Consider the following 20,259-nt stretch of genomic DNA (forward strand, 5'->3'; position numbering starts at 1 on the left):
TCTATTTGGCCGCCATTTTGTTTATGCAATTTAAGTGCTTAAACCATAAAAAAAAATCGTCTTGGGGACCGGTCTTATCAGATTCAGCACATTCGAGTTAAGGTGAAAAAGACCGGCCCTCAACTTTTACTCTAAAATGCTTCTAGAACTCAATTTTCCCCCATAATGGGTCTTGTCTAATGATTGTCCCATCGGTATCTCCGATGATTTACTCCAGGCAATGCAAGAGGGATTGTTACCCATATCACGCTATCTCCCCTTAGAAAAATTGTATCCTTTATGTTTTCAATCTTTTGGTTTAAGATCTAGTAGCACACCATACATAAACGAAGTCTAATAATTACTTGATTATGCTAATCATGCTAATTCAAAATTGCCCCAAGGTCGTCAAGATGGCAACCAAGCTAGATTTATTTCAAAACCAATCTAGAACACAGATCAACCAAAAGACCATGACCTTTACAACTTTTCCAAACCATGTACGTGGGCTTGTCTACTACTTATTGGGTTGTCTACTTCACTATATTGGTAAACCTTGCAAAGCTTTGTATCAAAATAACCAGCCAGACGGAAAGGAGTGTAATAATAAAAATCATGAAAGAAAAATATTTGTTATTTGATTTTTTTAAAGCTTTCACGGTATATGCACTTCAACCGAATTCGTAATTAGCATTGTTTAGCCGAAAGAGATAAAATGCATAACCGTGACATGCACTTCAGGCAGATAATGAATAAAAAGGACCCCATATCTTATGAAAACACCTTTTCCTCGTTTCAACCAAGCCCCCCAAAACAAATATATGATATTTTGTAATATAAACCAGATAAACAAATCGCTGATTGGATCAACCAAATGTTTTAACCGTGAATAGCATTAAATGCTTTCCTTCGGGGGGGGGGGGGGTTGCACTTCCATTGACGAGTGGATATCATGTGTGATCATGGGGTCTCGAAAAGCACCCTAAACATGCTAAACAACTTAAAAAATAAGTATTTTCCATGCTTCGAAAATACGCCCCTTAACTGGTATCAGCGTGTAAACCATTCCCAGAAGTTTGGTAAAACAAAACGGTGCAATTAACAAGTTTTTCCTTACTTTGACCCCCTAAACAAGTAGAGCAATAGTTTAACAGCCCATCATGGGCAGCAGAACGTGGACATTTGACTTACAATAATTACATCAGATAAGCAAGCAAACAGCTTATTAGCACGTTTCCCGGGACCGACCCATATCCCACAAGACCATAAACACAAAGTGTTGGTGTAAAATAGGACATACTTAATTAAAAAGCATTTTGGTCTTTTTATTGGACCGTTAACACATAGCTTTCCAGCGAAATATTTTGTTTTTGACACACTTATTTACGTGCCATACCTTGAAAAAGAGATCATCTTTACGTGTTTCTTTGGCCACGCGTGGCATTCACTTTTCAAAGGAATTGGACCACCTGGGGTCTTCCTGTGACACTTGACACACTAATATTTATCGTTACCAGTCACCCCAAACCAACAATGAGTCGCCAGGGAAGTTTCTCCGTAACAGGTAAAACAAAAATTAGGTCTGCAAAAATTAGAGGAAAAAAACTAATTGGAAAAAAGTGGTAACTCTTTTTCTTCATACTGTATTGTCATAATTTGAAGTTGTAAAATTAAACAAGAAAATATGGGGATAATAGTTTTCTTGAAGTAGTTGTCAGGGGAAGGTTACCCTTCGGTTTTTTTTTTTATAGTACATCGTGCTCTCGTATCATTTGACCTTTTGACCCTCTCGATGACATTTGATCTCACTATTTCCTAATCAGACCAGTCCTTGCACTATTCTTACGATGGCCGCCATATTGGGCTTATGCAAATTATGGAAATAGAACTACTGTTTCGAAGAAACATAACTTTTGTTCACCATTTTCTGCCAATTAGCTATCGAATTAAAGAGCAGATATTGATTTTTTTAGACATGTGATTTTCTTCTTATACGCCCGTACTAGCCGGGACGTATTATGGTATCACGCTTTGTGTCCGTCCGGCTCTCCGTCCTGTAAGCACGATATCTTTGGTTTGACTTGACGTAGGCTTATAATTTGGTGTGTATGATTCTCGCACAGATCCTAGGAATCCTAATGATTTTGTGGTCAAAAGGTCAAAGGTCAAGGTCACACTGACATGTTTTCATCTTACCCTTTCGAAGTCCTTGTAAATGCAATAACTGTAGTATTACCTAACCCATCCGTAATAGGTCCATGCCTAACCTAAGCTCATGTAATTTGGTGTGTATAGGTCCATGGTATAATAGCAGCATGGATTTCAGGAAGCCTATTAATTTTAAGGTCAACAGGTCAAAGGTTAAGGTCACACTGACATGCTTTCATCTTACTCTTCCTATTTTTTTGTAAACGCGATAAGTTTAGTATATATGATACTAGCATAGATTTTAGGAATTATATATATATTGATTTCAAGGTCAGAAGGTCAAAGGTGAAGTCGACACCTTCCAATTTTCTTGCTTGACCAATAAATCAATTTTCCGCATTACAGACGGGCGCATTATGTGCTCGCCTTAACGACAATCTTGTTGAAATTATGAAACTCCCGCCAAATGGATGCTCAACATTGTATGATGTACCAGCTGAAGGAAGATATTCTAAGCTTTAGAGTGGTTGGTTATTTGTCTATAGTACTCGTGATTAAGTTATTAAAGTTAAGTCATATTATTAAATCATCGCTTTGTTTCTTTTTGTGGGACGAATTATATATACATGTATAAATATATATATATATATATATATATATATATATATATATATATACAATGCGTATCAAAAAAAAGTTTACACTTAGAAAAAATCCTGTAAAATTATACATTTGTAATATCCTGAAAGTTTTTCAACATTTTAACATTGGTACAGATCCATTTAAGCAAATGACGATATAACTGTCGAAAAATATTTCCGCTTGAGTGAGCACCACTTACTTTTGAAAAGTTAGTGAAAAATGATTTGCGCAGAACTTTGAAATAGTTATGCGAATAAAATTAGACTTAAATCATGAAGAACATGTGGAATTTAGCTAGTAAAATTGATTTGAAGATATGTTTTACATTTCTAACTTGTTTCCTTGCCCAAAACACTTCGAAGAGCATGAAGAGTGCATTGCGCCCCACCCCACTCCCCCACACACCGAGGCCATCGTGACGATATTTGCTTTACACTGAGCTGCGATTTACATGAAATGGCTTAGGCTTGATTTTCATTTTGTTAATCATTGTCAAGCTTGGGAAAAGTGTGGAGAAACAAGTATTAAATGAAAAATGACATGTAAACCCACTTTAAATGATAAAAACTTAATGAAAATGGTGAAAATATTTGAGATAAACTTTTATTCAAATTCAGTTATGTCCTCAAATCCAGCTGGCACAAAAGGGGTAAAGGTTGTGCTTACTAAGTGTTGAAATTTCAATTTGGGTGGCAAAATTGTTACAAAATGCTTGAATGTACCCCTTTTATTTCAATTGACCAAAAGTCCGAGGAAAATTTACGAGAAATGTTTCGCAGGGAAGTTTGATTTCGCCCTTTCCCCTTGACACAGCGTGAAAACGAGCATTTCTGCGCAAACAGATTTCTGCGAGCTTTACAAAAATGGACAGTGCTCACTCAAGTGTAACATTCTGTCAAAACTTTTACTTTCATTGGATAAATGGGACCCAAACCCAAGATAATATGTGAAAAATTTACCCACATGTTGTATATTTTTTAATTTGCAGGGCTTTTTCAAAGTGTAAACTTTTTTTTGATACGCACTGTATATATATATATATATATATATATATATATATATATAATGGGTACCTGGCAGGAATTTATTCCTTGAAATGCCCCAGCGCTGTAAAAGGCTGCAGGGCTATAGCCAGGGTAATAATATCCAAGTCCTTTGGAAGCGCATAGAGACGTTATTTATAATGTGTTATGCGCTATACAAGAACTGTCTATTATTATTATTATTATTATATATATATATATATATATATATATTATACTGGATATACTGCATTACATATTTTTTTACTATTAGAAAAAAGATTTGGCCTGCCTGCATTTTCAATTGCAAGGCTGAAAGAAAATGTTAAATGATGATGAATTATAATCCGACTGACATATCCTAAGTATCATCACTTTGTGAAAATACATTTTATATATATATTTTTTTTTAAATTATACAGAGTGACGATCCCTTTGCAAGCAATCCGGACGCAGAAATTTACAAGTCTTCTGAAAGAGGTTTTTGGGGAAGACTGTGAATACAACATTTTTGCTGATTTCAAGTCATGTGGAGAGGTGGATATACCGGCATATTATCAATATGTCTTCCGCAAAACAACATAAATCAGTAACCAGTTTACCTTGTGTCAGTGGAGGATCCTGGATTTTCCAAAAGGGAGGGGGCAATTTTTTTTCGGAGGAAAATTTTGACACCCCCCCAAAAAAAAATATGGATATTTCGTACACGAAAAAAAGTTTTTATTTTTAAGGGGGGGGGGGCATTTCAGTTTCAATGGCATTCTTATATTACAAATTTTATGTTTTCTTCTCAAAACGGGTGGCACGTTCCCCCTGTGCCCCCCCCCACCCCTGGATCCGCGCCTGCCGTTTGTCTTTGACTCAGTCTCAAAACTATTTTTAAAATTATATAATTGGTTGCATTAAAATTGGGGACTGTAAAAATGACATTTTTACACTTATCCTTACATATTGGTAACGACACACCAGGAAGCTGCATCCACATACATCACATCATGCAATGTTTCGACAATGTTATAATACACATGAGGAATGGTGTATACGTGACGTAAAACGTTTTTCTTTTCGTGCAAAGCATGCTAAATCCACTGATAATTTTTAAGCTAACAATTATTGCAAAATCCACGATCAAACATTTTATAGAATATGTTTAATTATTTCAATTTCAAAACGTTTAACCCGTGATGTGTTTTTGTACATGTAATACGTAAGACAGTCTGGGAGTTAAAAGATATTGGGATGAAAAAAATATCTGCATATTACATGTAATCCTAATGTTTAATTTTCCTATTCTTGTATAATTCTTTTTAATTTTACTAGCTGTTTATTTGTATCTAGTACGTTCCTGAAGCGCCATGAGCACCATTGGTGGATATGTCCGCTATATTAGTAGTCACTATTATTATTATTATCATTGTTATTATCAATATTAATAATTCTGATAAAAATATGTAATAATGCGACTGTTAACGATAATACATTTGTTTCTTTGATTTATTCCACGATGTAAAACACTATTCACATTGACAAGAAAAATAGAATTACATGTGCAGATAAGATTATATACAAGCACGAAGTAGATGTTCTTCAATCCATGCATCATTAAGTTTTAACGTGCAATTGATTAAAATCACCCAAATGTTTTTTTATTGAAAAGTTACATAAAAACAATTTTCCCTCAAGCAGTTTGCTCATGATAGCTTTCCACTGCATTTTTGTCATTTGTTATCATTTATTTTTATTTAGATTAAGTCTATTATTTGTTATTACTATGTAACTATCACAATAAGTAATATTATTTTGTATGTTTCAATATGCATTACGGTAACTGTGATTAATGTGTTTATTATCAATAAAATACAGAAACACCTGCTAAAAATAATTTGAATATGTAAAATGTAAAAACTATTAATTTCCGATGTTTTTTTTCTGGTTTCTATCTGATGCTAATGGAGCATCGAGGCCTGCAGTTTTACTAAGAATTTCGAAATTTGACAGAGTATATTTGTTTGAATTTGAAGGTCAAGTTGACCCCAGAAAAATGTTAATTTGAATAAATAGAGTAAAATCAAACCCGCATAATGCTGATAATTCCATCAAAATCGGTCGTAAAGCAAAAAGGTTATGACATTTAAAGAAATATATATTTTTTCACAAAACGGTTATATGCACAAGTCAGTGACATGCGAATTAGATAGTCGATGATGTCCCTCACTCACTATTTCTTTTGTTGCTGTTTTTATTCTTTGAATTATACAATATTTTATTTTTTTACAGATTTGAAGATGATTACCAACTTGACTGAACAATTCTAATTCCACCTGTTCAGGGAGGAATTAATCGTTGTTTCACTTGACAATGATTAGAAAATTACAATATGTCATGTTTCATATAACAAAATGCAAAATAAATAGTGGGTGGATGACGTCTTCAGACTCATTTGCATACTGGCCAGGATGTGCATATAACTGTATTTTAAAATTTAGTAGAAGTTTTAAATATCTTAACTTTCTTATTTTACATCCAATTTGGGTGAAATTTTCAGTGTTATGCCTAAATGATTTTCCTCTTCTTATTAGAATAAACTTTATGTTGGGTTGGATTGCCCTTTAAATTTTCGATCAAACATCCCGTAAAAGGCTAAAAAAAAAAAATCAATCAATTTCAAATACAAGTATGTGAAAATTCACTCCCAAATCCAAATATTCTTTTTTTATCTCTTTGGAGGGTATTTATGGAGGGTATATCACTGTCAACTGAAATAATGAAACTATCGTATTCTTTGTCCGTATACTGGCCACATCGTTTAACTACTGAAGGCAGCCATCTATATCAAGCAGACGACTGAGTTTGTTTGGCGTGTGTGTGTATTTGAGTTTTGTCAGACGTGTATCAATCAGATATGATTATTTACGTCTGAGACCGACCTTTAACGTCACCATCCAAAAGACGCGACCAGGGCTCGAACCTCTGCATCAATTTGTAACTTCCCCACAGCTTGAATTACAGGCGCACGCCACAACGCCCAGTTGTTTGGCAAGCTGAGGTAAAGTATTATCGAAAGATGGCGCTGTCGCGATATCCAAAAGCTTGAACACTGCAAGAGGTGTCATGTGCGTAAAATATTCCCCATAGACTTGTGTTAAAATGGCACTTTTGAAAAATTCATTAAAAATAAATGTGTAATTAGAGGGTGGAAAGCCTACTACCATCCGATTGGGTATATATCTGACATTACATACTGACCAGGAAAGGCTACCGTAGCCAGCTAATTTAAAAAATTAATCGCCATTAATGAAGATTAATAAGAATGGATCAAATTCATCAACTGAAATAGCAAAATAGACCTAATTCTTCCGCCCGTAAAAAAAAGGCTCCAAGTCACTTATTTATCTTCCCAATTTGTCACCATCCCAAGAATCAGTGTAAGATTTCCAATCATAGTCATGCACTTTTGTCAATCAGCTATATCAAATTTAAAAAAAATGAATGGGTTGGGTCCAATCCGGGGGGGGGGGGGGGGCACTTCCTTTCACGAGTGGATACCATGCGCGCCCATGGGGTCTCAAAAAGCACCCTAAACACGTAATTTTCCTACATGTCCTAGCAAAATAGATACCATTTTTTCATTATTTTTGTGTTTTTGACACCCTTATCACGTTACGTACGTAACGTACCCTATCGTGAAAAAGACATCCTTTTTACGTGTTTTTTTTTCGGTCGCGCATGGTATCCACTTGTCAATGTAAGTGCCCCCCCCCCCCGGGGGTCGAATGAAAGTCTTATGCCTTCCTGTTAGGCTCATGCAACCAAGAGTTCCCCACGGTAGGCATTCGAGTCCTCTTAACCCCCCAAAGGATTGGAGGGCATGACCCCCCCCCCCCCCGGCCTAACTTAACGCTTCAAGCGATATTTCCGAAATGCCACAATATAGCGCCGCAAAAATCTATGACTTTTACATTAAAGTCCCCAGCAACTTTTGAGACAAAATTCAATGCATGCAGCCGAGTGCGTCAGTGGAAATGCAGAGCACGCGAGGTTTCTTTAGATAGGTGCCGCACTGCCTATTCTATTAGGCTAAAAAAAAAAAAAAAAAAAAAAAAAAACAGAATTATTCAAGTCCCAGTTGATAACTTATTTAATCTCCCATTAACAGCTTAACATTGGGTTTATTCATGAGAATTCAAATTCTATTCTCTTTTGTTTTCTATTGTTTTTTTTTCTTTGAAGCGCCATGCACTCTAAAAAATGTTAACACAATATTGGGTTAATTGGGAACATGCATGCTGGTTGGGTAAGAAGATACTCAATATTTGGTAAAGTTTACGCAATGTTGTGTTGAAATAGCCCAATATGGGGTGATAAAATACCCAGCAAACATGCATGTTCCCTTTTTACTCAATATTGGGTAGAATTTTACTCAGTGTTTTTACAGTGTGAGCACCAAAAGGAGGACCTGTGCGCTCTTTAAGTAGCAACCATTATTATTATTATTATAACTGTGCACGAGCCGCTGGCGGCGAGTGCCCAGTGTGCACCACCTGAAAAAAAACTGAACTTTCTAGGCATTTATTTTTACACACGACAGAGCAATTGCATTATTTGTTTTATAAAATACCAACGAAGAAACAAATTCTTAAAAAATTACGGTACAGTTTTGTTGGACTTCTCCCGGGACTTCTACCACATTGATCTGCTTAAGCATGCAATGTCAATTTTCGTTGTGCACCTTATGCACTGCAGTGCAATGCACAAAAACATGGGATATCACGTGACGCGTATTGGCCAATCGCGATGCTTGAAATAATACACCTATTTTATTGACGGGTTTAGCATCACGACGCTCATGACTTTATGGCACAATGTCGTGCCGAAACTGACATCAAAGGGTATTTTTTTTTGTTGCTCTGATTGGTCTGCTTAATAAATTTGGGTTGAATTTAGTTGTTAAATGGTATGTGATAATTTCCATTGAAAAAAAATAAAACAAAAGCAAAAACAGAGAAATTGACAAGAAATTCAAAAACAAAGAGATACATAACGAAAAAATGTTTTATGGTCTCTTCGAACTGGGTAACAATATCATTAGCACCAGTTCACGTCAACACATTCAGTAGTTTACTCAAAGAATTTTTTGGACCAAACTGCAAGTACTCCCTCTACGGTTACTTTATTCTTCAAGAGCAGGGTGATACAGAAAATACGGCATACTTTCAACACGTGGTATACGAACGGATAAGAGAATGACGTATAAGAAAAAATGCGTTTTCATTTCTTTTTTAAATTTCATTTATTGGTTTTAGCAACATTTTTTCAGAAGAAAATTCTGGACAAGAAAATACATATCTGAAATTTGACATCAAGATAATGAACAATAGTTTTGCGTAGAAATCATCAAATATATCTTACATAAAATGAAAAATGGCAAAAAGAAGCTGCTGTAAACTGCTTATCTAAAAAAAGAGCCAATGGAGTAAATAAGAGAGTCAAAAGGGGCCTAAGCTTTCGATCCTAGCAGAATCTTTGTCGGAGGCAAAATCATTTTTGCCTCCGAAAAAGATTCTGCTAGGATCAAAAGCTTAGGCCCCTTTTGACTCTCTTATAAAATGAAAAAAAGTGGTATTTTCTGTTACACAATAAATAAGATGGTTGCAAGGGTCGTCACAAAAGCAAAGCTCGAAAGGCAAGTTCTAATTTCTAATAGGGCCTAATCTCTCCTATCTGGGAATATGATACAAGTGTTGCGTGCACATGAGTCCCTTATGCACTCTATCCTCATTCGAGTTGAGGCTCTGTTCAATCCATTGCATGTAGCCGCAAGGGCGGCCGTATCTGGCGTAGTGCAATGAGGTGAACACAACATCAACGAGAGTGGATAGGTCGCATAATGGGCAAATGAAGACACGCACCATTTGGTTTATACTCTTCTACATGTAGATTGTAATATTTGACACAATAGAAGAAAGGACCAGATTGCGCATCGGTCAAAATTTATCTTTAAATATAAAAGTTGTGAGTGAGCAAAAATTTCTTCATTTTTAATGCAAAAATACAATTTTGAGATAGATTTTGACGTGATATCCAGATAATGATATATTTCACTCTTCTCTCTTTCCATTCTTTTTTGTGGTCTGTACGCCACTGTGAACTGGTTTCTATGCGGCAGTAGCGTGAAGAGTACAAAAAGCGAGGGGTGAAGTATGGCGTATGTGCTATAAAGCTGCTTAATTTAAGTCATCAGACTTTAATGATTTTTTTTTTAGCATTTTGATATGTGAATCTTACTCTATTTATTTACATATATTTTCAGCCCGGAGCATCCCTTTAATGAGGTTAATGAAATTTATATCAATCATAATTTTGGTGCAAAATCACCACAGTGATGACAACATTCTGATTTCTAATAAACAGTATGAATATTCCATTTCAAACACTATTAACAATAATTTCGAACTGCTTGAATACACATTTTAACAGCAATGGTAGCTCCCCGACCAAATATCTGTACTACACTCAGAACCGGTTCGTAAGAAAATGTGCAATTAGCTGGAAAGAACGAACTTTTTTTTGCGTCTCAATATTCGCAGCGCAAGTAAAAAAAACTTGAACATTTCAGTTTGTTGCTAGAAAACATTGATACAGATTATTTAATATTTGGTCTTACCTAGACGTTCTTGACAAACGAACCTTAACACTCCCTGTCTAATCATATCCTTATCTTTGATAAAATAGTGAAGAGACGAGGAGCTGGGGTCATAATGATAATAATAATAATGATAACAATAACAATGATAATAATAATAATAATAAATAGTGATAACGATAATAATGATAATAATAATTATTATAATAATAATAGTGATAATGATGGTAATAATAATGATAATAATAATAATAATAATAATGAAAATAATGGTAATGATAATAATAATAATAATATTGATAATAAAAGCTGAATGTATAAAGCGCTTTTTGCCGGAGGAAACAAAGGACTGCTGTTATCCTAGCCTATTGTCGAGGCCCTGTCGGATGCTTTCCGAGTGAACATTGCGAAGCAAGGGATATAGCGAAGAAGAGCGCCGCGAGACAGGGCCTCTTGACATCTGAGCCGAATTTCACCGACTTTCTTTTGTCTTTTATTGTTTTTACCAATATTCCGACCAGAAACTGGTCGGCGAAAATCATCCAATGACGGTGCGGCCTTCTATGACGTCATACTGAATATTCATGAGCTCATCTTGAATGGCGACCCGTGGATTCTTGGCGAAGAATGACGACGAAATATAAAAGAGCATTGAACATGCCTCTAAAATGCTGATTATTGACCGATTTAAGGATTTGCATTTTTGTAAATCTACCCACAGGATATGGAAAAAAATGTTATATTTCATGCGATTCCCCCGGGGGGGGGGGGGGGCACTTCCTTTGAGAAGTGGATACTATGCGCGACCATGGGTATCGAAAAGCTCCCTAAACACGAAATGTCCATCTTCTGAAAATGCACCCCTTTGATTGGCGTGTGAAACCCCACCCTTAACAAGTATTGGAAACAAAACGATACTCTTGGTAAATATTCCCTGAAATGAACCCCTAAATAAGTATAGGAATATGTCACGGGACCTTCGGTCGTCGGTTTAACCTTAACACATCATTTGGTTTATTACGACCCCCGGGGGGGGTACTCGACCAAAAAAGTGGTGGGGGTGTGCCGCGGGCGAGACAAAAAACGGGGGCCTTGGAGCGGGCTTATTGTAAAAAGGAGGGTCCTCGGAACGGGCTTCGGAACGACAAATGTTTGTGAAAACGGGGGTCCTGGCTTGGAACGGATCGCCAGCGTGTGAGTGCGTATGCATCCCTATGGAACGGTCATGCGTGCATGACGCAGCTAGCGCGGCCTCCGCCGGGTGAGCTCTGCGGCCGCTTTTCACCAAAATTGCAGCTCATTGTATAGCAGATCGATGCGATCGGAGCGGCGTAACGAAAAATATGCGAAGCTTTGGAGCGGATTTCTCTCTTCTTTTGTCTCGATAAGAAGAAAATGCTATGTCTTGGAGCGGCTTTCTTTGTTCTTTTTCTCAACAAGACAAAAATGCTATGTCTTGGAACGGAAATTTGAGTGTAAAAATGGGGGTCCCCTCCGCGGCACATTCCCACTATGCATTATATACTGAGTGCCCCTCCCCCCGGATTACGACCCCACCTTCCAAACCTCGCGTAAATCGGACTCTAAACACGTTGTGTCTGGACAAAAGGGGCATCCTTTATAAAACATTTTAATTTTATCATCCCCGCAATATTTGACCCCAAACACGTAACTTTCCTAGCGAAATAGATACCCTTGTTTCATTATTTTTGTGTTTTGATACCCTTATCACGTTACGTACGTAGAGTGCTTGAAAAAGACATCCCTTTTAGGTGTTTTTTTTTGGGTCGCGCATGGTATCCACTCGCCAATGTAAGTGCCCCCCCCCCCGTCCCCCGGGGCGAATCCACTATTTTTTTTTTAAACAAGTGCACACTTAGGTTACCAATAATGTATATAGCATTTCCATTTATTTAAAAGCAGGATAAAAGAGCAGTGTAGATTAAATGCCTTGCTCACGGGCATAGGTGTCGCGGCCGGGGATCGAACTCCGGACTTTCCATGTATAGCCAGGCGCCTTAGACCACTCGGCCACGGCACCTCCACTATGCTTCGATGAATTCGATCTCTTCTTCGATTATCGATCTCCGCTGTGCAGTGAGGGAATGCTGGTGCTTCCCCTTGACTCGAGTCTGACCAGTATCTCCCGGGAAGTTTCGGGGCGGTGATGGGTCTGTTACAGCCAGTACTAGTAGTAGTACTGTACCACTAACTTGTACCTCGGGCGAAGTTCGTGCAGGCTCCACTCCACTTCACAACCGCTACACTAGTGGAGCGTAGTTTAGCGGTAGTGAAGCCTGCACGAACTTCGCCCGAGGTACACCTTGTAGCATTTTGCTGGTTACATCCATAGTGGACTGAAAATAGTATTCCGAACCCCGGACGAACCCGCTTTGACATTTCATTGGTTTACTAGGTGACCGGTAATATCATGACTTATGTATATTCATGAGGAAGACGTTCCTTGTGAATATATAATTCAGCTCAGATGTCAAGAGGCCCTGGCTCGCACCAGGCCTAATTCGCATCGAAAAATTAGGAAATCCCTCGCTTCGCTCGGGAAGCAGCCGCCAGGGCCTCGACAAGAGGCTATTATTATCCCGGCTTTAGCTCGATCTTCCGTCACCGGCGCTCAGCGCATGCAAGGAAACAATCCTGCTGGGTACTCATTTACCTCACCTGGATCGAGTGCAACACATTGTGGATTTTTTTTTTGCTGAAGGAAAACACGCCATGGATAGGATTCGAACCCACGCCCTCTGTTTGAAAGGCGAGAGTCAAAGCCATTAGACCACTGCACACCCACTAGCACTAGGGTAGCGCTCTATGTTCCATTAGATCTACACTATTGAGAAAGGAATGAAACAATTGATTTTTTTTCTCGAAATCGTATTTCCTAACAAACAAATAAAATTAATTGTGGGCGCAATTTATCGACGACCGCCTTCTTCAGACCAAAGCACATTTTAACTTGATTTCCGATAGTTACTTTTAAATCCTCTGATTAAAAATGAACATGTTTTTTTTCATGGGCGACCCCCGCTTCCCAGGGCCATGGACAATCATTGGAAATAACAGAGAGAATACAGCCAGGATTAGTTTCACTGTTTGCATTAGAAAAAGAAAATATTGTCAATTAAAGTGCAAGTGAATGAGAAGATAACCTAGTAGGTCTGATAGGTATTTTATAGAGCGGTTCGTAAAGTTACGAACGAGTTTACGCACGACTGGAACCTGTTCTTGGGTCATAACTCAATTACATAGGGATATCAGATAGCACAAGAAAGGATCACCAGTCGTGCGTAAAGTCATTCGTATCTTACGAACAGCTTTATGAAACACCCACCTGGTAATTAAAGGGATGAATGAACACGAAATAAATCTTGACAAAGAGATCTGCTTAAGATCTGCTTAAGATCTCTTTTGTCAAGATTTCTTCGACGCTCTTCCATCGTCGATGACACATTCGTTTTCTTTTCTCACAAAAGTCCACATACCCTTTTTAACACAATGAACACCGAACTCGGGACCATTCTTGCGCGTTTACTCTAAGGGATTGAAGATCGCCATCATATTCAAGTACTGCTCCTACACCATGTACACGACGGATACAGGCTTTATAAAGGTTTGCATTTTTCTGTTGAAACACGATGGAACAGAGCACCCCTGATATTTTCCTTGGGTGCTGCGTGTGCTATTTTCCATCGAAATCTGGCAGGTATGATAAATAGCAAAAATGTAACCAAAATGCTCAAAATTTTATTTATTTATTTATTCATTTATTTATTTATTAATTTTATTATTATTATTATTTATTATTATTATTATTTTTTTTGGGGGGGCTTGTGAATTTTCTCGGAACGACAATGACACTCATTTTGTAGTGAAACACTTTTTTTCAGCTTGATAAATTTACTCTAGCACCGTCTCTGAAAATCGTTCCCAGGGAAATGGCTAACTTCAAACACTTCGCTAACAAAGTAGTATGATTCTTATCCAGACTTGACAAGGTCCTGTACACGGCCATGTTAAAATGTTTTCTTTATTTCAATGCATGGATACAATAGAATACTGGCAGTTTTATCAAATTAACGTATGAGACAAAAGTGTTGCAACCTTTTGGAGTAGATTGAAAGAGTCTGTTCCCATCGGGCCTTTTCAATCTATGATTTTGGGGGCATTTTGGGGTTCCTCATAATTCAGATGTACATTCTTTATTTTCATTTTTGATAATAATGATAGTTTTCATAATATCAATGATAATACTATTATGAATAATAAAAATAAATAATAGTGATAATATAATAGCTGGATTTATGGAGCCCGTTTGACTGACGATACAAAGCGCTGCTATTATTAACCAGCATACCCAGGGTATAGCTCGAAATACCATCACCGGCGCCCAGTTCATGCAACCTACATGACAAATCAATCCTGCCGGGTACCCATTCACCTCACCTGGGTCGACTACAGCACACTGTGGACAAATTTCTTGTTGAAGGAAACACGCCACGGACAGGATTCGAACCCACGACCCTCTGTTTGAAAAGCGAGAGTCAGAACCTCTCTACCACGACGCGCCCACAATATTAACACACTTCCAACACGCTCTGGCGTTCAAAATTCAACAACAAAAGCCCAGATTATGGTTAAATGATAAACGTATATATTTTCATAAACAAACATTTTGCCTATTTTTGAATGATGTTTTTTGATCAATAAAGTCATGTTCATGTCAAGAATGCATCGCGCGAGTATCAAATACATCACTCTTTAATACGGTTATTATTTCCCCCTTTGTTGTGTTTTTTCTTCTTTCTTTCTTTCTTTCTTTCTTCCTTCCTTCCTTTCTTTCCTTCTTTCTTTCTTCCTTCCTTCCTTCTTTCTTTCTTTTTTCCTTTCTTTTTTTCCTTTCTTTCTTTCTTTCTTTCTTTCTTTCCTTTTTCTTACTTTGTTTCTTTCTTTCTTGTATTTCGTATTTTCGAATTTTCTTACCCTTTTCCTCTCTATATTTTTTCTGGTAAGCATTATGTGCCTAATATATGTGAAATATGTAAATGGTAATGAATACTTATTCCAATTCACAAAGGATGACTGATTTTCCAGAAGCTCTGCTCATTAGTTGAGCGTGCTGATTTTACGACAGACTGTAATGTTAAATAACACATTTCTTATGACGTACTGTCCTACTTGTTTTAAAGTGGGACAAAAAAATCTATTTAGTTTAATTCGAAGAGGGGATTCCATTTTACGTTGTGTTCCACACTGTGAACATAGGAACACACACACTGAAGAGACAGTGCGTTTCTTTCCACACTCTAAAAGATATTGGGTAAGAATGCTCAATTAAGTTTTATTATGTTTTCAACCAACATTGAGCATTTCTTTGGGACATTTTTTTTTATCCAGTGTGATGAAAATCTGGCCCATTCTAAAGTAATTGCTGCTTATTTCTCAACCTAACTCGACAATATGCGTCCCGCATTGGGTAAAATACTGCGCGAAATTGGCTGGACACATAATTACCCTCATGTTGTAATTAAAAAAAAGTATTTTTGTACAGTGCAACATAAGGATCATACTTCAACGATGAGCTGGGGAAACTTTTCATGAAAGGTCTTGTCGAACGTTTAATCTGACAAGACCTGGACCACGTCTTGCAAACAGTTACAATTGATCCAATCAATCATAACTGCATAGAAATCCATCAATGGCATTTTTCTACAGGAATTTTGCGCAATATCCTTTGTAAGCAAAGAGAAGCACACTGAACTTTCAAGAAAACAATAAATGCATGACTATACATCATAGTTAAAAAAATGTTTTGAGCATACATAATATAAACATTGATGTTGCTGGCCGTCAATAGTTGTGATTGATTGGATCAATCATAATTCGTTGTAAGAAGGGACCTGATGTATCAAAAAGTTGCAAGGGCGCCGGAAGGGGGGGGGGGGCACGGGGAGGGGGTACTTGCCCCCCCCCCGAATAAAATTTTGGGGGGACAAAACGAGATTTTGTCCCCCCCCCCCCCCGAAAGTAGAAAAATGATAAATTATTTAAGGACAAAAGTAAATGATGAAGGCACTTTTCTGCCTAAAAATTGTCATTTCCATTGTCAAAAAAGAAAAAAAAAATCGCCTCTGACGGGACAAAAACGTTATCATAGTAAGCCTCGCGTCTTCTGACAAACATGTTCCTCTGTTAAACATACCTTTTTCATCTTATTACAGTGTGATAACGTTTAAAACCTTTTAATGAATACATTTCAGACTAAAACCGAATGGCAAATTGATAGTGGTCCACCAGTGATTAGGTTTATAACTTTATGATGCTGGCAATGTCGGCTAACAAACGTGCGGTCGCCCAGAAACGCTCAGACCGGGCCCGATATTACTAACGCGCGTGAACACTAGTTACTCGAGCAACATATGGAATCTATATCATAGCTGTCAAGTCCAGAAACCATAACATCTCGAGATCGTCATTATCTCATATACTTGTTGCATGAGTAAGTTATCCCTGAAATAGTAAGTATAGTTTAATGAAAGATACAGATTTAAATTATGAAAGCTTGTTTCAATTATTTCATTTTCAACTAAATATGAATTGAGTTATTTAAATACAATGATAACAAGTCAGTGCCCTGAAGAAAATACCAAGGTCATTCCAACTCAATATAGACATGTTTAAGAAAATTACACACAAAATAATAATGTGTAGAGGATTATGATTTATAATTTGTGAAAATGGTGAATCCCACTTGAAAGCAACTTAGAGATAATGTTTAGACATGAAAAAATAAAATCATCTGTGAAAGTGTCTACTTGACCCGACTCATATTATCCGAGATATGAATAAAAATGTAAATAAAGAATATAAAAGAAAAAAAATAAGCGATACAGTACTGCTCTACTATAAAAAAAATCTTAAGATATTTTCACAGCCCCGTGTTTTCCTCTATTCCTTTTCATTGGCATGATTAGCAGGCGTTTCGTCTGATACTATTTCAGTTGATATGATATAGCACTTATGTATTTTAGATTCCAAAACTTCCCATTACTGTTACTAATCAGATCGAGATGGCAGCGCTATGTTCTCTGGTTCATCCCAGCTTTTGTTATTAATGGACGTTTGCAAAAATAAATAAAAATCCGGCGGTGGGTGGGGCTGCAAGACCTAAATTTTCGAAGAAACTTAAGAGCGACTGAGGGGGTTTGTGATGGGGGGGGGGGAGCTTTTGCATTTTCTAGATTAAAATTGAAGGATTTCGTGCACACTTTTGGTGAATTTTGCATTCTCGATCGGCGGCCCCCGGCTGCGTACGGTCAGGCTTGTCATCTTAAAGTCTTTAAAACGCCTATATTACTTTTGTTTGAAACAATTTCGTTTGCAATAAGGCTCGTCATTTTCTGGAACTGCGACCCTGATCATGAAGAAACACCAGTCTTGGTCAGAAGAGAGGAAACAGAAGGAGCAAAAAGAACTCCCAAACTGTTTAATTCTCAGGAAATTTATTTTTGAATGCTCTTAGAAACGCAATTTTTATACTCCATTTTTAAACAAAGTCCTTACCGTGGGCGTCCCACACCCTCTCCCACTCGATTGCTTCGGTATCTCACGCTGTCAAAAATATTGTGGCACTTCGGGATTTTGCCCCCCCCCCACAAAAAAAAGTTCCGGCGCGCCTGAAAAGTTGTGGTACTAATAGTGCTTCTCATCACATCAAACTCAAGGAAAGTTGTCAGATCTGACAACTGGTTGGATGAAAGTTACACACTTTTTCAGGTACATTGTATTCAGGTACAAGTGAATACTTTCCCGTCGTCTTTAAGCAACATCATTAAAAAAATGGTCTGTATTGATAATCAAACATATCAACAATCATACATGAAAAAACAGCAAGAGCTGGAAAAATCATGTTTACAAGTTGGTGATGGCACAATTCAATACATTGTAAACACCATAGTAGGGTCAATCTCAAAAAAATGTTACAATTCACAAAAAACGTGTCTCGACTATCTTATGCCCGCTAGTTTCACAACCCTGAACATTTTCTACAAAAATATTATCAACAAAATGACAATAATAGTCTACCTCCACAAACCATATGCGACCAGTGACTAGTAAAGCTCTAAATTTATTACACAGGCCCTTTGTTTTTGCTTTTTGTTAGAATATACACTGTCTTGGGTCAGTTTTTTATTTTACTATCATTCTCTTTTATATGTACTCTGTATTTCTTTCCTACATTACTGTCTGGTGATTGCAGCATGGTGTATACGTCTGACAAACTGGGCTTATCCTAGTATTTGATGATCACTTTGTGATTAATTTCACTTTTAACTTTGTCCTCAATTCGTTTTAACCTCCGTAACGAATACTGCCACAAGTTTTTTCTCCCTTTTAAACTGAATGATATTACATGATAATGTGTCTGCAAGTAGAGTGATATTCATTAATAAATAATTGATAGGGAAGTATCTTATGTCTTTCCTGTATTACATAAAATAAAGGACTATTCTTAAAAAATGAAATGTATGACTAAACAGGTTTAACATCCGTAACGCACCTTAAGAAAATATGCACTTTGCCAGTTCTGTTAAGGATTCAGTATTATATAGGATAAGAGACACCTTTCATAATAAATACAGTTTTCAAAGGTAGGGCTGCTAAATAAGGTCCACGTTGGACCACAAAGCACAAAGACATTAACTTCCGTAACGCATTAACTTCCGTAACATTTTTTCTTGAATACGCTACCAATTTGTGCTATACCGCATCACTCCGGATCATACAGATATAAATTATATAAGGTACCCTCCACCTACGTACCCTTAGAAATAATAGCTATTCATCCTTGTAAAATTATTATTGCACATCTTATTTTCAACATCACTTTGTAAAGAGGGAAAATTGCCAGCGAAAACAATTTCCCAAGAATTATATTCGATATTTAATGCTTTTGGAATTGTAAATAATTCACACTACAAATTTTGAATATTGGAATCTTCTTTAGAACTTAAAATTTCTAAATTTCTTTGCTATAGAAAGTGCATTAACTTCCGTAACAATACTGTTACGGAAGTTAATAAACTTCTCTGCTGTACTTTGCTGAGATTGATAGTACGATTCTAGTTCCAGAACAGGTGACATGCCTTTGTCTAATTCTGAAGTCGGTAGAAACGGTGGAGAAAAAGGGAAGAAGGAGAAACAATTAAGCTTTTATGGACAAGGAAAGGGGAAGGAAAACTATTTGCAATGACTCATGAGGAAGGTTATTTCACCGATCAAAAATGTGAGCGCAAAGCGCGAGCTAAATCTTGTGAATAGTCCAATCTGAAAACTTGACATTTTTTTGTAGAAATGATCAGGATGTTATCTGAATAAAGCATTAATGCAAGTACAAAGTGCTAGCTGATTTTTTTCGTATTCTGACTGAAACCTTGACATTCTAAACACTGTTTGTACTAATTACAAGGATGTTTATCTTAATTGATGCGACTGTAAATATTTTATATTTTGATCAGAGAACAATAATTTTTTGGACGTTTTAATTTGAGAACAAGATATATATCCAATAAACAATTATTGCAAGGGTAAAACGCTCGCTTATTTAGGTTTAGAACCCAAAATGGGACATTCTATTAACTTTCTGTAATCATAAAAAGGATGGGTGTCTTGCTAAGGAAATGATAAGCAGCGAGTGCGAAGCGCGAGCTGAAAATATGTCATTCCAATATGAAAACCAGACATTTTAAGCACACTTTAAAAAAAGAGGATATAAATTGAATAAAAAATAATTTCATGCAAGAGAATGCAAAA

General features: G+C 36.8%; 1 protein-coding gene across 1 annotated transcript in view; it reads left to right on the plus strand.

Moving 5' to 3' along the window:
- Positions 1–4,427, plus strand: part of LOC121417151 (glycine N-methyltransferase-like) — a 47,954-nt gene extending 43,527 nt beyond the window's left edge. Inside the window, exon 5 of the mRNA XM_041610742.1 lies at positions 4,214–4,427. Coding sequence (XP_041466676.1) covers positions 4,214–4,376 — 163 coding nt within the window. The 3' untranslated portion in view covers positions 4,377–4,427. The remainder of the gene's footprint in view (positions 1–4,213) is intronic.
- The last annotated feature ends 15,832 nt before the right edge of the window (positions 4,428–20,259 follow it).

Source organism: Lytechinus variegatus, chromosome 6 (assembly GCF_018143015.1).
Source record: "Lytechinus variegatus isolate NC3 chromosome 6, Lvar_3.0, whole genome shotgun sequence".
NCBI classification, from domain to species: Eukaryota; Metazoa; Echinodermata; class Echinoidea; order Temnopleuroida; family Toxopneustidae; genus Lytechinus; species Lytechinus variegatus.